Source organism: Molossus molossus, unplaced genomic scaffold, assembly GCF_014108415.1.
Source record: "Molossus molossus isolate mMolMol1 unplaced genomic scaffold, mMolMol1.p scaffold_m16_p_20, whole genome shotgun sequence".
Classification (NCBI taxonomy): domain Eukaryota; kingdom Metazoa; phylum Chordata; class Mammalia; order Chiroptera; family Molossidae; genus Molossus; species Molossus molossus.
The window spans coordinates 35905633-35926078 of record NW_023425356.1 but is presented as its reverse complement, the minus strand read 5'-3'; the positions used below and the strand labels follow the sequence as shown (position 1 = coordinate 35926078).

Genomic DNA, 20446 nt, shown 5'->3' with positions numbered 1-20446 from the left:
AGGTACAGCCCAGTCTCTTAATTGGCCTTCTGATCGAAGTCAGGCAAATCAGTCCAGGGTGTAATGTGGACAGGGAGGTGTTTTGTAGAAGAAGGAAAGAGAAGACCCCTCATGGGCTTAGTTAAATCAAGAGAACGTCACTGATGTGGGTAAGTTCTTTGAATCTCTTCAACCTAACTGCCAACCTACACTCAGTAACTTCCTCTGGCTACCTCGCTACCTACTTCCTTCCCAGACGCTACTCCAGATTATGCCAGATTTATGCTTATATTTGATCAAACAAGTAGCGATTCTGTCTCCCTGCTTTGCCTAGTCCATACTTCTCCCTTTCTTTCTAAAGCTAACAAAGAATAAATCACAATTTTTAAAAGAACTACTAAATTCTAGCATGAAGGCAAAGGCACAAAAGACTGTTATTTTCCCCATATTCTCAACTGGAAAAATACTAACCATATTTTCTGTAAGGTACAGATGTGGAGAAATGAGTTGTAAATGGTTAATAAGGCTGGCCAATAAGCTAGGGATCCTGACCCAAAAAATGTGTAATCGAATGGGATGACTAGACAGCAGCTTACATAACCTCGTAAGATTCCCCAGCCAGAAACCATGCTGATGAATCAGACATCTCATCGGTGTCACTTCTGCAGAATACAAAAAGACAAAGCCAGTCACAGTGACATGGAGAAAAAATGGTTCCCAGCCCTTTAGGGGCCGCAGTCCCTAAAATGGCCCTCACACTCAGAGAATCTGCTTCCTGTCTAGGAAGTCTTCACACCTTCAAAAACACTAGCTAATATGTAGCATCTCTGGTAGGCAAACTAGCTCCTGGAACTCCAGATGGAATCTCAAAATGCTGAAGGTCTCCAAGCAGAAAGCCAACTGAGAAAGAGAAGACTGGTGAAAGAGAGAAAAAGGGAAAAACCTAATATTCCTGCCCTCCATCCAGGGGAGAAGAGGGCAACTCTTCCTAATCCCAGGTGCCATTTTCCTCCTTGAATTTTGCACACTGCGTGGAAGACCAGGGAAGTGGGCAGAGAATGTGGAGGAATTCTCCCACACATTTCGGTCTGCCCCTCTGCCCCTCTGCCCCTCAGCCAGTTCTCCGAGCTCTCCGAGAGGGCGCTCCCTGTGAAATAACAGAAAATGCATATGCTGGTCTCTGCCCGCGATGACACAGACTCCTAAAACCCTTGCAGTTTCCTGTGGTAGGAGCACTGGGAGACCTTTTGTTCTAATAGCTGGTCTTTGACCCTGGTTGCTGACACAAGGTTCCCAAGTCCCTTGGGATTTCCTGGGTGATAACAGTGTTTTTTGTTGAAATGAGGTGACTCTGGGTGGGCTCCTGGATCGGAGCTATTCACCAGAAAGACCAGGCCATGATTAGAAACGGGATTTTCAGTCCCGCCCTCCGTTCTTCTGAGAGGGGTTGAAAATGGAGTTAATGATCAATCATGCCTTGGAAGAAGTATGCATAAAAATCCCAAAAGTACAGGGTTCAGAGAGGTTCCAGTTGGTGAACATGTGGGGTGTTGGGAGAGTGGCACCCCTGGAGAGGGCATGGAGGCTCAGCACCCCTTCCCACATACCTTGCCCTGTGTGTCTCTTCCCTCTGGATGATCACCTGTGTCCTTTCTCAAGCCCTTTTATAATAAACTGTTAAACAGTAAATAAAATTGTTTCCTGAGTCCTGTGAGCCACTCTAGCAAATTAACTGAACCTACAGAAGGGGTCATGGGTGACAACCTGGACTTGTGGTTGGCATCCAAAGGAGGTGGGTGGGAGCAGTCTTTTGGGACTGAGACCTTAACCTGTGGGATCTGACGCTATCTCCAGGCACAGAGTGTCAGCACTGAGTTGAACTGCAGTACAACCAGGTGTCGCAGAATTGCGTGGTGTAGGAAAGCCCCACACACAACGGGTGTCGGAAGTGTTCTGTGGTCATAGGGTGAGAGTGAAAGAGAAACACGGGAGTAGTAGGGTGTAGGTTTTCTACACACTCCCATCCCAGAGCATCTCTTAGGATGGTCATGGTAGCTCAGGTGCCTCCAAGGCTGGGGACAGAGACAGACAAGAGCAAGAACCAAGGGTCACCACGACTCCACCATCCACTACCCCACAGTGCACTGCCTCAGCCATCTCTCTGCAGAAACGTATTTGCTTGTTATTAAAATGACTTGTCTTTTCTGTGATGTCTGCAACTAACTTTAAAAGACTTCAACACAGAGTCTTCTTGCCCCAGGCAAGATATAACAAACACATTTCTCCCTAAGGACAGCTAAAAACCCTAAATGTAATTATAAGATAAACATAAGAAGTCTCTGAACAATGGAAATAAGAATACAGACTGGCTAGGGACCTCAGGACCTAAGGAATGACGATGAGAACAAAGAAATGCAGTAACTCACTGGATAGGCTTAGTAGCAGAGGTAGATGACACAGGAAAGAAACAGTGAACCTGAAGACAGGTCAGACTGAGTAACAGAAAAAACAGGCTGAAAACATAAACAAACAGAACCTCAGACACCTGTGGCACAATTATAAAAGATCCAACATTCATATCATTGAAATTTTAAAAGGAAAGGAGAAAAAATGTGGGGCTGAAAAAATATTCAAAGAAATAATGGCTAAAATTTTTGCAAATTTGGTAAAAGGCATAAACCTACATATTCAAGAAGTCAAATGAACCCCAATCAATTTAAATATACAAATAAAAAGACAGATTGGCAGAATAGATTTTTAAGAAATTATCTGCCCTGGCTGGTGTGGCTCAGTGGTTGGAGTGTCAGCTCATGCACCAAAGGGTCGTGGGTTCAATTGCCGATCAAGGGCATGTACCTGGTTTGCAGGTTCAATGCTGGTCCTGGTCATGGCGAATGCAGGAGGCAACTGATCAGTGTGTCTCTCTCACATTGGTGTTTATCTCTCTACCCCTCTTCCCTCCTGCCCTCCCTTCTACTCTTTCTAAAAATCAATGGAAAAAATATCCTCAGGTGATTAACAAATAAATAAAATGATCCAACTCCATGCTGTATTTATCACTTCAAATACAACAATACAGGTAGGTTGAGAGTAAAGGGATGGAAAAGGATAAACTCTATAAACATAAATCAAAAGAAAGCAACAAGAACCCAGAAATGGGGCCACAAAAGTCTGGCCAGTTGATTTTCAACAAAGGTGCAAAAACAATTCAATGGAAAAAGAATAGTGTTTTCAACAAAAGGTACTATAGCAAGTGGCTATCCATATAAGCACATAATAAAATAAAGACACTTCAACCTAGTCCGGCAGGTGTGTCTCTGGTTGAGCATCGACCCATGCACCAAGAGGTCACTGGTTCGATTCCTGGTCAGGACACATGCCCGGGTTGTGAACCTGATCCCCAGTGGGGAGCATGCAGGGGGCAGCCAGCCGATGTTTTCTCTCATCTATGTTTTTGTCTCTCTCTCCCTCTCATTTCTTTCTCTAAAATCAATAAAGGGGAAAAAATTTTTTTTAAAGAAAACTCTACCTAAATTAAAACAAAAATTAACTCAAAATAGATCATAGGTTTAAATGTAAAATGCAAAACTCAAACTTTTGGGGGAAAAAAGAAAATCTTTGGGTATACAACTAGGTCAAGAGTTCTTAGACATGGCATCAAAAGCATAACCTAAGACCTTACTAAGAGCATGAAAAGTCAAGCCACTAAGAAAAAAAATATTTGCAAACCACTGATCTGGTAAAGGACTGGTATCTGGACTAAATTTTAAAAACCCTCTAACCTCAACAGTAAACAAAACAAAACAAAAAACAACACAAATAATCCAAGTAGAAAATGAGCAAAAGACATGAACGGAATTTCACCAAAGAGGATGCACGGATGACAGAAAAGCACATGAAAAGATGTCCACATCACCCTTAGGGAGATGCAAATTAAACCATGATGAGATATTGCACACCAATCAGAACAGCTACCATTTCAAATGGCGGTAATACCAGATTCTAGCAGGTATGCAGAAAATCAGTATCTCAAAATTGCGGGTGGGAATATAAAATGGTAGAGCTACTCTAGAAAACAGTTTGGCAGTTGTTTATATAAATAAACATATACTTATTATATAATCCAGCAGATTCCTGGGCAATGATCCCTGAGAAATTAAAATTTACATCCATACAAAAACCTGCACATAAACATTCACGAGATTTATTCATAATGGTCCCAAATTGGAAACAACCGAAATGTCCTTTAACGGGTGGTGGACCGGTCAGTTGTGGTCCACCCACATCATGGGTTAGTAACGGTGAAAAGGAGTGAACTGATACAACGTGGATGGATCTCAAGGGCGTTATCTAAGGGGGGCGGGGCAGTCTCAAAAGGTCACATACTCTGTGATCCCATTTCTGTTACATTCTCAAAATGACCAAGTTATGAGACGGAAAACAAAGCAGAGGCTTCCACGGGCTAGGTTTGAGGAGGGGAGGGTGGGTATGACTGGCAAGAAGCAATGAGGGAATTCTCTCTGGTTCTGCATCTTAATTGTGTGGGCGGTTAGGGAGAAGGAAGGAGAGGGACCAAACCCAGACCCCAACATAAAAAAGAGATAAAACCAGAGTTTCTTCGGTTGAACATGAATAAGGTTTAGAGCCCAGCGAGCCTGACCTCTGCTTAGCCCCCTAATGGTGACTCCAGAGACACCCAGTAACTATGAAGGTGTTTGTAGAATCTCAAGGGTGATGACTCAGACTTCATTTGCATACCCATAATACCCTGCACGGAGCACAATTCTTTCATGTGTTAAAAGACATTTTTTAACTTCAAATTTTTAACTACACGAGACTTACTGACAAAATTCCTTGTGTAAACTTTAGGTAGGAAGTACCTGTTAGGACTAAAGGGTCACCATCAGTGAAACAGGAATTGCAGCTACTGGAGGAAGGAATTTGGTGAACTCACTGCACACTCTGGTTTCTCTTCAGATCGTATAAATCTTTCGCCTTTTACTAAAGATTTCCGTGGAGAGGAACAATTCTGAGTTTATATTCAATTTTTTGTTGCCTTGCTTTTGCAGGGCAGATATTGTTGGTACAAGAAAAAGAAAACTCTGTGAACTTAGTTTTCACTTCTTACTAAGTCATTATAATTAAATTCTGAGTATCTGTTGTTTTGAGTTACTTTTGAGCAATAGCTGGATTGTTGAGGACACATGTGGTTATGCTGTCGTGAAACCTGGATGTTACGTTATGATGGACAACTATCCCACTTTAGCAGCTCCTATTACTCTCAAAGTGGCTTCAGTCTGTTCCCCACCCAGACACCACCCTTCACATCTTCTCCCATGGGCCCTGTGACCTCACTCTTACCCTACAGTTGCTTCTAATTTCTTTCTAATGGAGATTTACCAACTGTCATGTCATGATTTTAAAAGGGACTATCTTTGTGAAGAATGCTGATAGGCACCACTCTTAGGGAAGGTAAGAGGGAAGTGTTTCATGTCTCTCCAAATTTCACCTCCAAGTCCCACTGTTCAACCTTCTCTAGTCTTGGAATAATCCCTACTCCTCTCTTGAGTCCCACCTGTTAGATCGCTTACATAGGATACATTGTGGAAATGAACTCTTCCACCTCCGAGGCAAAGCTCTTAATGTTAAATGTTCCCAGATGGGGAATCCACAGTCCAGAAGCAGTGGGTTAGCATTATAAGGGTCCTAATCAGAAATCTAGTCCTAGACATGGTTCCCATTCAAACAATTTCAGTACTGGTATCTAAGGCTGCACCAGAAAGTTTACTAGCATGAGGAATGTTCGAAATACATAGTAGGGGGAAGGCGAAGAGGGTAAATGGGGTCAAATATACAGTAACAGGAGACTAGACTTTGGGTGGTGAGCATACAATGGAATATACAGATATATTATGAAGTTGTACACCTGAAATTCTTATAATGTTATTAGCCAATGTTACCCCAATAAATTTAATTTTTCTTTATTTTATTTTTTCCATCACCACTTATCCCTATACCCTTTCACTTGTACCCAACCCCCTCTCCCCTACAATCACCACTGTTGTCTATGTCCATGAGTTTTCTTTTTTTCCCCCTTTTTTGCTCAATCTCTCCACCCCACTTAGCCCCCCTGCCCCCAATAGTTGTCAGCCTGTCTCTATGCGTCTGTCTCTATGTTGCTTGTTAGTTCAGTTTGTTCAACTGATTCCACATATGAGTGAAATCATAGGGTACCTATCTTTCTCTGACTGGTTTATTTCACTTAACATAATGTTTTCCAGGTCCATCCACGCTGTTGCAAAAGGTAAAATTTCCTTTTTTTTTCCTGGCCGAGTAGTATTCCATTGTGTAAATGTACCATAGCTGTTTTATCCACTCATCTACAGATGGACACTTGGGCTGCTTTCAAATCTTGGCTATTGAAAATAATGCTGCTATGAACATAGGGATGCACATATTCTTTCAAATTTATAAAATGCTAGTAACCAATGTTACCCCACTAAATTCAATTTTTTAAAAAAGAAAGAATTTACCAATGAAAGGAGCAGTGTTCAACACGTGAAACAAAACAAATGTGGTCTAGGGACCAATGTTCCTTCACTATAAGTCTCCCCACAAACACTACTGGAGGCCCACTGTGTGTCAGGCAGGGGAGGCAGAGAGGAGAGACCCTTACCTCCAGAACAGGTAACTGACATAACACAGGTGCAGGGAAGTGTCCGGGGAGCGGACCTCGTAGATGGGAGACATGAACGTGGAGAGGAGGAGGAGCCGGGGTTAGGACGCGTGCCCTTACACCATAGTGAACTTCACCTCATAAATGTCTACATGGGTGACAGAATTTGGTCTGAGAGGGGTCACAGGAGGTCCCACGTGGGCTGCTGCTTAAGCAGAAGGAAGTGCCTGCCAGTCTGTGGAAAGTCACAGGTAGGAAATGTCAAGGCATTTCCAGGGAATGGCAGACAATCCTGTCACTTAGTAGCACAGGGGGACTATCAGGAGCTGAGGCTGCTGAAACAAGGTAGGGCCAGTGGACAGAGGGGCCTGGATGTCAGCTACAGAGTCCAGCCTTTGTGGCCATGAGGAATGGGGCACCACTGACGGGTCTGGAGCAACATTATGAAAAATACATTCCAAGGCACTGACTCCAGGGACGAACAAATCTTGAGGGGGAAGAGGAGCAGGCAAGGCAGGTAAACCACAGGCTCCTGAAAGAGACCACAGAAGGAAGGGCAACAGCCTGAGCTCCTTCAATAACTTCCTGATAAAGTCCAGACTGCACACGCGGCACCCAGTGGCATCTGTGACCTGGCCTCTGTCTATCTCGTGTCGTCCCCCTCCCCTCATTCAACCTCCCAGCTAAGCTGAATTCCTCTCCCTCTCAAACCCAGGTCCTCATGCGTGTTCTTCTCTCCACCCAGCTGTCCCCAGTGTCTCCCAGTGCCTCTGGGTGTTGACGCACCCTCTAAAACAAGGAAGTCATCATCCATGGAAGGAAACAAAGTAACGACAACCACAACAGCATGGACTGGGCATCCATCTGGACCGAGCATGTGCATGTTGGGTGTTCCGCATCCATCATCCCTTCCCCCAACCTCCCGGGCCCGTAGTCCAGAAAGTAAAACTAAGGCTCAGAAAATAAACTAAGGGAAATAATTTTCCCAAATGGAGCAAACTGCATTTTGAACTCAAATCCATCCGATTCCAAACCTAGGCTCCTTCCATGATGCCAACCCACTAGCTTGACTCAGAAATAACAACAAAAGGGAAGCAATTCATGACAATACAAGCTGACACAGAGTTTCATGTACATCTATTTGATTCAGATCCTGCCTAGAAACAAGTTTACTATATGAAACAAAGGACCTGGACACTAAAAAAAAAAAAAAAGTTTCTTTTACCCCCTTGGGACCAATAGCAAGAACATGAGCAAGGAAAACGATACGGGGTCCACCAAACACCAAGGCAGGTGACGGCCAGACCTAGAAAGGCGCTGGGCTGAGCGCATCCCCAGCCACACACAGGCTCCCAGCACACACCATTTTTGACTGTCATGACTTGGGGCAGCAGGTGCCACTGGCCTCTCATGGGAAGGGTCCAACGAGGTGGCTAACCGCTCCACATTGCATAGGACGGCTCCCCCGCAATCATCATTTGGTCTCAAATGTCAGCAGTGCTGAGGTTTAGCAACCCTGCTGTAGCCCAACCTGCAAGGGATGCGGTGATCAGAGAACATAAAAGCTTTCTTCTGAACTTCCTGGTTTCTACTCATGCCATTTACCTTCTTTTAATTACAATTTGGACCAATCTGGTGGCAGTGTTTACTTGCCACCTCCCCTAACCCCCAAGAAAGGAAATATTCAGTGAGGAGTGTCCAGGGCCTCTCAGACCTCTAGTTTAGTCCAAATAAGACTTTCAGCAGACAGCAGTGACCTTCACCAGGGACACAGGATAATGCCCGTCATATGTGGGCCACCCACCAGGACTCATCATTTCCCCTCTAAATCCTAGGACTCCCAACTGCCCACCCCGCTTGCAAGATAATGACACACAGAAAGATGAGGGCATCAAAGGGTGCTCCGTAGCACCAGATAGATGGATAGACAGACAGACAGAGGGAGGGAGAAACACACAGATTTTTCAGGATGGCAAAGACTGAGTCTCTGGAGCTCCGAGGGTGTCCATCTGAGTTTTGTGCCTTTTTTGACAAGGGCAAGCTGGCTTCAACACTGCCACGCCCTGAGCTGCACCCTGTTATGGGGAGTGTCATGGAGAATACTTAGAGGATTTCACCTCCCAGGACTCTAGAGCATTGGCAGGGATCCAGCAGCCGGACCTCGCTGGATAACAGAAGCTGGGAAGTCGGTGAAAACAAAGTCCCCTTTGTCTAGAAGTAGCAGAACACAGCAGGCTGAGCCTGTCCTTGACAATGACATCTCTGGTGGCTCCGAAACATGCTGGGGCCTGACCCTGTTCAGCTTCTCGTACACCCTCACAAGTGCCTCTGTTCAGCCAAAAAGCTCGGCCTGTTTTTGCCTCTGGCAAACAATTCTGTATTCTCTGAAATGCCTGAACTGTGACTCTAAAAGAAAACAAAACAAATCACCATTTTTTTCTGTCTGTCGGAAGAGATCCAATGGTGGTATATTTCTAAACAGTTGATCCCAGACACTCATAAATTCCACTCTGACATCTCAAATTCCACTACGACATCAAGCTTGCCAAATTTTCTCATCTCTGAAATGCACACAATACCACCTACCTTACAAGTCCTACTAATACCCCTAAGAAGGGCTTATTTAAATAAAAACACAAATGACCAGCGAGTGAAAATCCAATTTGTATCCAAAGTTTCATGAAAATATTTGGTGGGTAGAAGAACAAAAGCCAGGAACTTGTCCCATCCCAGACAAACATGGGCCTTCTGTGTGCTGCAATGACAGAGCCAGAGTGGGAAAGAAGGGACAGGTCACCCTTGGAAACAGATACAAATTGAGATAAATTCGCTACAATTCTAAGCAAGATGGGCAACTCTCAAAATAGAAACTTATCGGGACAGGCCATGTACAGTTTGCAAATGCAAACTGGTTCATTGGTGAGCTGGGTATTCAGAACTTGCAATGCGAGCATTATCTTATGGCCCAAGCAAGCCCAGAAAAGCTGACTGAACGTACAAATATCCAGCATACTAGACCCTTAGAGGGAAAACAGTAAAAGGCAAGGTTGTGATAACATTTTTAAAAATATATCAAAATGCTTAGAAAAAACAAATACACAGCTACAACTAGCCTAGACCGGAACCCTGAACCACAAGCCGGAGCCTGGACTCCTGCGATCCAAGTCATTACCGAAATGGGGGTCCTGGACAACTGAAGGGGAGAATGAGAAGAGCCCCAGCTTCAAGGGGTTCTGCTGGGAGGGAAAAAGGAGCCTAGCATCTCACATCTGGAAGAGGAGGCTCTGGTACCTCCCCATGACATCCTCTAATGAACAGATGTGCTGTCGCATCTAAGAGGGCGCAGGGTACATGACAGAACAGCAGCCACACTGCCTGCTACCTAAACAGGCACAATGAGCTGCAGCCGAAGACAAAGGAGTCCACAGGCACCAAAAAACCAGGAGGAGAGGGGGAGGGGGTTCCCAGCGTGCTCTGCGGCAGTGTGGACAGGGCAATGGGAGGCAGGAAGGAAGAATTTCCTACAGTTGGTTTAGGGATGTCTGGGGCCACATTTAATTCGGATACAGCTAGGTCAGGAAGAAAGTTCCTAAACTTTAAGAGTGAAATTTATATCAAGTGATCAGGTTACATAATGTGATTTCTGGTGTCTTCAAAAGAGAACAGGGACAGGAAGATAAAGACCACGGGGCGTGCCTTTTACAACAGGAAAGATAATTCATTGTTGATGAATACTATACCTGGGTCAATGCCAACCCCAAAGTGATGCAAACTACTGAAACCAGGCTTGAAAATCGAGGGTTATCATTTATCCACTTTGTACCTTCTTTAATCCTCCAAACAAAGTGCCCATCGCCAGGTCAAACTCTTGGTCCAACTGCTCTTCATGTTCTGACAAGAAAAAACAGTGTCCGTTAGTCACCAATCTAAATAGAACCGGGTGGGCTCAGTAGCAGAGGCACTAAAAGAAACTGGAATCCGTCCTGGAAAAGCTGCCTGTGGACTGAGCGCCGTGATCACGCGGTGATCTTCCTTCCAGTTTCTGTGAGCGAAGTTCCTTAATGCGGGGCGGGGCTGCTGGAAACCCCGCCCCCTCGTACTAAGGCTCAGGAAAGGAGAAGTATCCAGAGAGAAAGCCTCTAGCACAGGGACCCACAGGAGGGATTAATGCAAATCCCCACTTGTACAGGTGGTAAAATATTTTTTTCAATCCTGGGGATCTGTTTTTGTTGGTTTTAGAGAGAGAGGAAGGGAGAGAGAGAGAGAAACTATGTGAGGAAAAAAACATCAATCAGTTGTCTCTCACATGCTCCCCAACTGAGATCAAACCCCAAAACCTGGGTATATGCCCTAATCGGGAATCGAACCCGTGATCATTGGGTACACTGGACAACACTCTAACCACCTGAGCCACACCCGCCAGGGCAAAAAGGTTTTTAAACAGTGATGGTGATTATAGCCTCATGATATGATATATTGCTAACAAGATTATAAGATGGAATCATAATAGTAATAAGTATGTTTATAAGGCAAACAATACAATTGGTTTAAAACAAAAGATATAATAAAATCCTCATTCAAATAGTTTTTACTTTATTTTTTAATCCTCACCCAAGGACATTTTTGCATTCATCCTGAGATAGAGTGGGAGGGAGAGAGGAAGAGAGAGAAACATCGATGTGAGAGAGACACATCTAGTGGTCGCCACCCATGCGACCCCAACTGGGGCAGGGTACAAACTGCAACTGAAGTACGTGCCCTTAGTGGACACCAAACCCAGGACTCTCTGGCCTGTGGGCCAAAGCTCTAACCGCTGAGCCAAACTGGCCTGGGCCATTCAAATATTTTTTGAGGCTGCACAATAACCAGGCATGGTGTGAGACACCAGGAATGAAACAGGACAACAGTGCATGTCTTTGCCCTCCTGGGCCTTACTGTACACTAGGTCAGACTGACAAACACATAATAAAAAATTACAATAGTGCCGATAAGAGCCAAGATACAGTAATAGGAAGCTACAGAGGTTGATTTTGGGGTGTCTATATGATTTACATAGATGGTGCTCAGGAGTTCCCTAAGTTGACAATAAAGACTCAGGAGTCCTCAATAAAAGGGTCGTGATGAAGCCTCCAGAAGGGCTGGCATCACCCAGAAAGGCACAGAGTGCATGGACAAGAACAAGGGAACCACAGCTTATGGACCAAGAAAAGTACAAAAACCACAGAAGACCAAAAGCAGCTACCCAAAGAGATCAGAGGAAAACCAGAAGAGAGTGTTACTAAAACGTACTTATGAAATGATGCTGGTCTAGAGTAGAACCACGGGACAGATTCCCACACACTAGATGCAGACAGCAGCTTCAACTCAAACCAAAGGCAACACGGCCCCAGGAACGACAGAAAAGGGAGAGGTACCTAGCCCTGTGCCAGGGTACTGCAGGGCACAGCTCTGCCACACACAGGGCACTCCACGTGGTCCAGGGGGTGGGCTGGAGGGGTGTGGTTGTGTACATGCTGTGTTGTGCACAGACTTTGTGTACAAAGAAGTAACAGGAGCCTCCTCATTCATTAATGCAAATTGGGTGGACAACTTGCCTGTTTCTTGCCTTTTCGGTTTTAGCTTCACATTCATACACAGAGCAACCTCCTGATACATCAGAATTATAAAGGATTGAAACAAGGCAGAGCCCGCCTGTGTGGCTCAGTTGGTTGAGCGTCCTCGGATGCGCCAAGAGGTCACTGGCTCGATTCCCAGTCAGGACACATGCCCGGGTTGCAGGCTTGATCCCTGGTGGAGGGCAGGCAGGAGGCAGCCGATGGATGTTTCTCTCTCTCATGGATGTTTCTCTCTCTCTCTCTCTCTCTCCTTCTTCTCCTCTCTCTAAAAAAAAAAAAAAAAAATCAATAAAAATTAAAATATTTTTTTTTAAAAGAGAAACAAGCAGAAACTTTAGTTATTTTTTCCTCCATTTTAAAAGGAGTACATTCAAAATCTTGGAAGTTGACACGCTAAGCACCAGACTTCCTGAAGCTGGAGCACACCTCCCTCTAGTGGGAAAAAGGAGTCCTGTGCAGACAGAATTACAACCATACCTTGTCCAGCGGGGGCACCGTCCAACTGAAATAATCTCTCTCTCTCTCACACACACACACATTTATGATTTTAAAGTTCTGTCAACGTAAGAAACATTCAAACCTATAATTTTTGTGAGTTTATTTGAGCCAAACTGTAGACAATCGCTGGGAAGCAAAATCTCAACAGATTGAGAGGATGCTCCATAGAATGGCAGTTTTGCACCTTATCTTATACATTGTAGTCAAGAGTGAGGAGACAGTGGGTTACATGAAATCCATTGGTGATAGATTAGGGAGGTGGATAAAGCAAAGCAGGGAAACCTCTGGATTGGGTGGAAAGTAAAATGATAGAACCCGGCTGGTGTGGCTCAGTGGTTGAGCATCAACCCATGCGCCAAGAAGTCACCAGTTTGATTCCCAGTCAGGGCACATGCCCAGGTTGTGGGCCAAATCCCTAGTGGGGGGTGTGCTGGAGGCAGCCAGTCGATGTTCTCTCTCATGGATGTTTTCATCTTTCTCTCCCTCTCCCTTCTCTCTCTAAAATTAATAAAGAAAAAAAAGTAAAATGATAGACACATACATCTGTTACATGGGTGGGTATAGGATAGTTAACAGTCAACGGTTAACAAAATAACAATAACAATGAGCAGATTGGTGGTCTCTGCCCAGGTGCATTGGTTGCATCCTGAGGGGTCTGCAAACGGGGGAGTTACCCTGACATTCCGAAGGTATGTTATCATAGATGCAGAAAGACAATAGATGGGCTCAGTTAAGGTCAAGATTGACCTGAGCAAAGGGACATAGCAGCTTAGGACATGACTACCTGCCATAAATTGCTTTTAGTTTGAAAGTTTTAATTTCAGACCATCCTTTGTGGTCACCTTAGGTCTCTGAGTTTGCAAGGCCGCCACGCAGGCCTCCCCTGAGCTCAGGTTGCCTACCACAGGGCCCCATTTCACCCACAGTTTCTAGTAGCCACTTTTCCCAAAGTTCTTACAAAGGGAAATTAATTATAGTGTATTTTATTTATCTCAACATACCCTACACAGTATTCAAACATGGAATCAATATTAAACAATTGTGGATGAGTTACTTTACATTCCTTTTTCTCCCAAATTGATTCTTCGAAATCCAGCAAGCATGTCATCCTGACAGCACATCTCAAGGCGAAGTGGCCACATTTCAAGTGCTCTCCAGCCTCGCGTCAAACGACCAGTGATGCACAGCCCAGCTCTAGACCCAACCCCCCTCACATTTGGGGGAATTTCTACAAATCACTCTCATCTGATTTCTTGACACAAACAAATTCTCTATAACATACATGTTAAATTACAACCTAACTCCATTCACAACCCCTTCGGAAATCAGTGTCTTCAGTCAGGAAAACGCCTTGCTCCAGAATTCAGCTGACACCGGAGAATGGAGGCTGAGACGCGGGGCAGGAGCTCCTACCCCAGGAGCCCTCAGAACTTCGCTCACACCTCTGGTAGGGAGCCCTCGCTCTCACTCGGGGAGACCAGTGTTCAGGGGAACTCCTGCAGGACGCAGCGGATGGAGAGGCGCCTTCTCCGCCTGAGCACAGGCCGCCTCTAGGTGACCTGGTTCCATTTCCCAAAGCTCAGTGCTGCACTAAAGTGTCTGAGTTTAGACATGGAACCAGTTCTGCTGCTGAGCCTTCACTACTGAATCCGATGCGGAGTCTCTCTCTCCAACCCCACCCAACAAAAGGGTACATCAAAACCCCATTCGACCTACAGAGTAAGAGAATTTGCATTTTAATCACTCCCAATGGGCTCAAGTGTTAAACCATTTACTTAAACGCTCTAACTAACCTACCCCTTTCACCCTCAACACTGATGGGAAATCAGTTCTGGGGTGGTTAGGGGTAATTGGAGGGCAGTAATCAGTGAGAGGGGACATTACACTGTCACCTGCCCCCCAGGGATACAGCCCCTGCCAGGGAGTAGCCACCCAATCACGCTGAAGGCATCCTGCTGCTTCTGTGCATGTGAAAACTTCTAATCAGCTCCTACAGTTCTTATCTTTCTAGGAAGCCTGTGGGTACAGAGAACTGTGGTAGTAAGGGTAGAGAAAGGGAGCAGAAAAATGGGCTTCAAACGATGAGATAATTGAATGGTAAGCAACTCTCCAACATTCCTATAAAATATCATATAGAAGAGGATGATAAGGTGCTCGTTTTCCCACCGTATTATCGAGGTGTGGGGGCTCCTTCTCTCCTCCTGGCTCCCAACTGTCACTCAGGGAGTGAAAAAGTGATTTAAGAATCCCCCCAGTAAAAGTAAACCATATATGTAAATAGAATACAGTGATACCTCGGTTCTCGAACATAATTCGTTCCAGGAGGACGGTCGAGAACCGAATTGTTCGAGAACCGAAGCAATGAAACCCAATAGGAAAGCGTGACTCTCTCCACAAAGCGTGACTCTCTCTCTGCACTCACACTGATGACGCAAGCAAGGCGCGCTGGGCCGAATGAACGCCATTCGGCTCAACTCGGCTCATCTCGGAAGTTCGAGTTCCAAATATTTGTTCGGATTCCGAGACAAAAGTTTCTCGAATCTCCTGGTTGAATACCGATTTGGTCGAAAACCGAGGCGTTCGAGAACCGAGGTATCACTGTACAAGGCAATAAAGGACACAAACCTCCCTAACAGGGCTGCCCTTCTGCAACTCACGTGCGGAATTCTGGGTCTACTGGAGCAGACCAGCAGGCCTGCCCTTAGCATGGGAGGCCTGAGGGCTCCAGGGAGGGGTAGCAGAGCCCCCGCCCCACTGAGACAGAAACAGTCCAGCGGAAAGGAAGTCTTACGTTCTGCGCAGGTTCTTTCTATTTGATCTAACATGGAGCACTGGCTGGGGGGACAAGGAGGGACGGTGGAGTCTAATGCTAGGGTTGCCCTCCAATGCCCTACAGCCCAGGCCCTGGCCCAAGTCATTGTGACAGGTTTATGAAAAGCGTCAAGAAAGCAGACTCCCTGAAGGCCCACATTCTCCTCCCTTGAGGACAATGCAAGCTTGAGAGAAGGGGTGGGCTTGGAATCCCAGGAGGAAGGCTACTGGAAACAACGCTACTGTTTCCTACAATGCTGGCCACAGGCAAAAAGGGTCAAATATGACACAAAACACCACCACGCAGGTCACCCCGAGCCTCAGCTGTGCCACAACACCTACTACGAACACTGGCGGTCCAGACAGTCTGTCCAGTGCTGGACTCCTGCAGGGGCTATGCCCTTGGGTCCCTTCACAAAAAACAGTAGACTGAAAAGGCCCCAGGTGGCCCAATCCACAGTCAGCCAGCTCACCTGGTTCCCAGGTCAAGGTCCCCTACAAGGGGTCAAGGACAGGACCAGTAGCCTTTGTTTCCCCACCCTGAACTGCCCGTCCCCTCCCCCCCACCTTGAGTCACTGGCCATGTTGCAGCCAAATTCCTCTAATCAGGAAGCAGACAGTAAAATTACCTCCTGGTCACAAAGCCCAGCCCCCACCAGAGGTGAGCGCATTGAATGACGGCGTGAAAGAATTCATCTAGAAATGAGCAGCTCTGTCCTTTCTCGTAAACTGAGATTGGTGAGGCATGACAAGAACAGGTGTGCACAGGAATAAACAAAAGGTAGAAGGAGAATCCGCTCAGCTAGCGTTGTATCCGCCCCAAGAACACCCGCGACGTAAAGACAAAGACATTGGAGGCTGGAGGCGGCAATGAATAATGTGCTGCACGTCTGCTCAAACAGTGTCGCGGAGTTTCTTTAGGTCAACATTAACTCCAGATCACTGAAGATGAAACAAATGAAAGTGAAGTGCTTGTGAAATGAAACGCAAACCCACGGGCAGCAGAGTTCCAGTCATCACGTATCGCCAACGGCAACTGTTCGGGGAGAGGAACGTAGAAGGTTCTGAAACGAAAGGTCCGGAGCAGCCACCGCTCGGCAGACAGCGGTCTTCACTCAAAACCGAAGAGCGGCAGAATTCCTAAGTGAATCCAAGAGCTTGCTCTCTGCAAGGGAATTAACCTACTAACCACTCAACTCCTTCGGTAAGTGTTCTAAAATAGGAGAAACGAGACACATGTGGGGTTCCAAACGTTTTAATAATGTAACAGGCAACTATGCTGCTACATTTGTAAGTTTCAATGAAATGGAAACATATAAATTACTCAAACTGACTTAAGAAGATAACCGAAGTATATCAATAATCCTGAAAGCTACAGAATAAGTTTTCAATGAGTCTACTTCTAAAGAAACTCCATACCTATGATACTATTGTAATTAACTTATTAATAACAGAAAAGGAGCAAAGGGAAGGCCAGACATTATAGGCATGTTCCCTGCAAAACACTGGGGGAGGGGACCACATAGGGAAGGCGGAGACACATGCCCAGTAAAGTTGGGGTGACATAGGAAAGGTACTTGCCTGTCAATCACACTGGGGGACAGAGCTGGTTGGCCAGAGTGGGCATGGCCGCTGCAATGGTGTGACGATTTGGAACACGCAATCCCTTGAACCAAGGAGCTCTTCCCTGGTGCTCGTGTGCACTTGAACCCCTGAGACTCTTGTTGTCTGGGGCGTGTTCCCTTGGCTCTCCTGCATTTGCCCCTGTGGCCCACAGCCATGGGGACCCCACATGAATGGACTGATGGAACTGCAGTGGGAAATATAAGCTAAGCTAGCTTGATGCTGAGCTGGACCCAGCTCCAACCTGGAAAGGAATCTCTGGACACTGGCTCTAATTTTAGCTCTACCAAAGCACTGGCTACACTTCTTTTATGACTGGACTAAGGGAAATGGGACTTGGGAAACCCAGGGGGGTATAATTCCATGAAAATAAAGCTTTCTACCACATGTCATCCTCCTATGGGAATACTTATTCCAGTGGTACCCCAAGAACTCACCCACAGCAGCGACAGGGGGAGATGAGGTATCCTCCCCTCCGTTAACACCTAGACAAACTTACAAGTGAATGATATCAAATTTTGATGCAGATATCTCATATACTTCTTAAACAGTTCCATAATATAAAAGAAAAATAAAAAACTTCTCCATTTATTTTAAAAAGTTAACAGAATGCTGATATTAAAATCTGAGGCTAAAACAAAAAATAAAACTATAGGCCAACCAATCTCACTTAGAAATTATTTATAACTGTTTTTTATAAAATTGGTTTTAGAGAGAGGAAGAGAGAGACATCAATGTGAGAGAGAAACATCCATCAGTTGCCTCCTACATACACCCTGACCAGGGATCAAACCTGCAACCTAGGTGTGTGCCCTGCCTAGGAATTGAACCTGGCACCTTTTTGGTGCAGGGGTGATGCTTCCACCAACTGAGCCATACCAGCCAAGACTATGACCAATTTTTTTTTTTTAAATGAAAGCAAGTAAAGTATTTTAAAATAGCATGGTCATAGTAGGTTTGTTGTAGGAATCCATATTAACTATGTTGGAAAACTGTGTAATCATATAGATACTTTTAAAATAGGTAAAAATTAATATTTATTGCTGATTTTAGAAATTTAGTGAAGTGAGGCTAGAAAGATTTCATTTTTTTTAATCACTGAATTAAACTTTTATTAAAGATTTAATAATGATACAAAATGCTTGCCCAATAAATAGCATTATATTATGTTTCACAGAAGCTACCAGCATCCCACATATTAGATTCAGAAGACTGTTTAGAAAGATTTCTTAACATGATTTTTTTGTTTAAGCAAAGCTTATTCAACTTTTCACTAATGGTAAAAACAATATAGGGAGTTTCATTAAAGTTAGAACGAAAACAAAAGTAGCATCCTTTCCCAACTATATTGTTCTAGAATTCCTAGCTAAGCAACAATAGGTAAAACCAAATCATTATCATTACTTCTGGATGATATTATCTACATACAAAACCCAGGAGAATCAAATGATAAACCAACAGAACATAAACGTATTTTAAAAAATTGTTAGAATATAAAAACAAATAAAAATAAACATTTTTACTACAGACCAGAAATAATCAGCTATAAATTATAGAAAATATAACTGGAAATATCCCAATCATAAAAGGAAAAAAAAAAAAAAAGACTTAAGAAATACTCTTAACAGGAATTTTAGCAGGAATTATTATGAAGAAGACCATGAACCTTCATTAAAAGAAGTAACAGAAGACCTTGTATAAATAAAAAATACCATATTCCTAGATGGAAAGACACAATATTATAAGAATGTTAATTATTATAAATTAATTTTTAGATTTGCTGTAGTTCTAATAAGAACACAATTGAGATTATTTAAAGAATTTCAAATATGTATCTGGAAGAATAAAAATAGATAAGGAAAGTGTGGAAATAAAGAACAATGAGTGGTAACTAACTCCACTGGATACTCAAACATTTTATAAGGCAAAAATAATTAAAGCAGTTCAGTACTAATGTAAGACTTGGTTGAGACATCAAAGAAACAAACAAAAGATATCTCCCCAAACAGACTGGAGAATATATAAGATTTTAGCACATGATTAAGATTGCCTCGTAGCCCTGACTGGTGTGGCTTGGTTGGCTGGGCGTTGTCTTGTGCACAAAAAGGTCGCTGGTTCGATTCCGGGTCAGGGCACATGCCTGGGTTGCAGGCTGGATCCCCAGCAGGGGGAGTGCAGGAGACAGCTGATGGATATTTCTGTCTCTCTCCCCTTTCATCTCTCTCCAAAAAATCAATTAAAATATTTTTTAGCATCATAATTTAATATGGAAAGAAAGATTAATAAATTGTGTTTGGGTATCTATTTGGGAAAAAAAACAATTTAACGCTTCACTTCATGTGAAATACCAAATACATGTGAGACGGCTTAAAGAAGAAAGCTCAGCTCACTGGGACTAAAATAAGGTGGACACTCTCCAACAGAAGAAGTGTTCACCGGCACAGCCTCCTGGAGAGAGTCTGGGCATGTCTAGCAAGAACCTTAAAAACATTCATGTGTTTGACTGTCATTCCTCTTATGAAAATCCTTCAGAGAAAGACAACACAACACAACCATATGAACTGATTCCTTAGAATCAATGAGCTAAGCATTCGATTCAAGAAGGTGGAATAAAAAGGAACAAAGCAAGCCTGAAGAAACAATAAGGAAGGAAATAATAAGATAAGGCAGAAGTCAATGAACTAGAGAATAAAAAAAAACAATTGAGAAATTTAACAAAGCCCAAAGCTGAAAAGAATAATAAGCTCTCTGGCACACTTGATCAAAGAAAAAAAAAGAACAGGAAGGAGAGATGAACAAGGGAGGAAGTTACAGAGAAAATAGAAGTGAACAACATGTACAATGAAAAAGAAAAGCCAATTACAGAAATAACAAAAAAATTAAAATAAGAGTATTCTGAACCACAATATACTAATGAAATTAAAAACCTACATAAAATGCATAGATCCCTTGAAAATCAAAAAGTGTCAAAACAGATACCAGAAAAAAAATAGAAAATGTCAATATAAACCAATAGGTAGTAAATTGAAACAGCAGCCGACGACTTCCCCTCCTAGATGCTTCTTCAGTTTTCACTGATAACTGTTCTCAGTCTAAGAACTGCACTAAACTGAAGGAAACACAAAAGCACATGGCCTTTCTTTGGGCAGCGGCATGAATTCTTTCAGGGTTGAGCATGGCGTACCATACCTTTCCTCGTGTTATGTGCAAGCAGGGAGAAATAAAAGTGTTTCTACCTCTACTA

At 44.0% G+C, this 20446-nt stretch overlaps 1 protein-coding gene and 1 non-coding gene across 2 annotated transcripts in view; one reads left to right on the top strand and one right to left on the bottom strand.

Moving 5' to 3' along the window:
- HHAT (hedgehog acyltransferase) overlaps positions 1-20446 on the bottom strand; it is a 101803-nt gene that overhangs the window by 71653 nt on the left and 9704 nt on the right. Inside the window, exon 3 of the mRNA XM_036273305.1 lies at positions 10479-10546. Coding sequence (XP_036129198.1) covers positions 10479-10546 — 68 coding nt within the window. The remainder of the gene's footprint in view (positions 1-10478; positions 10547-20446) is intronic.
- Positions 4937-5052, top strand: LOC118638086. Its single transcript, XR_004961044.1, has one exon. It is a non-coding gene; the product is annotated as a U5 spliceosomal RNA (small nuclear RNA).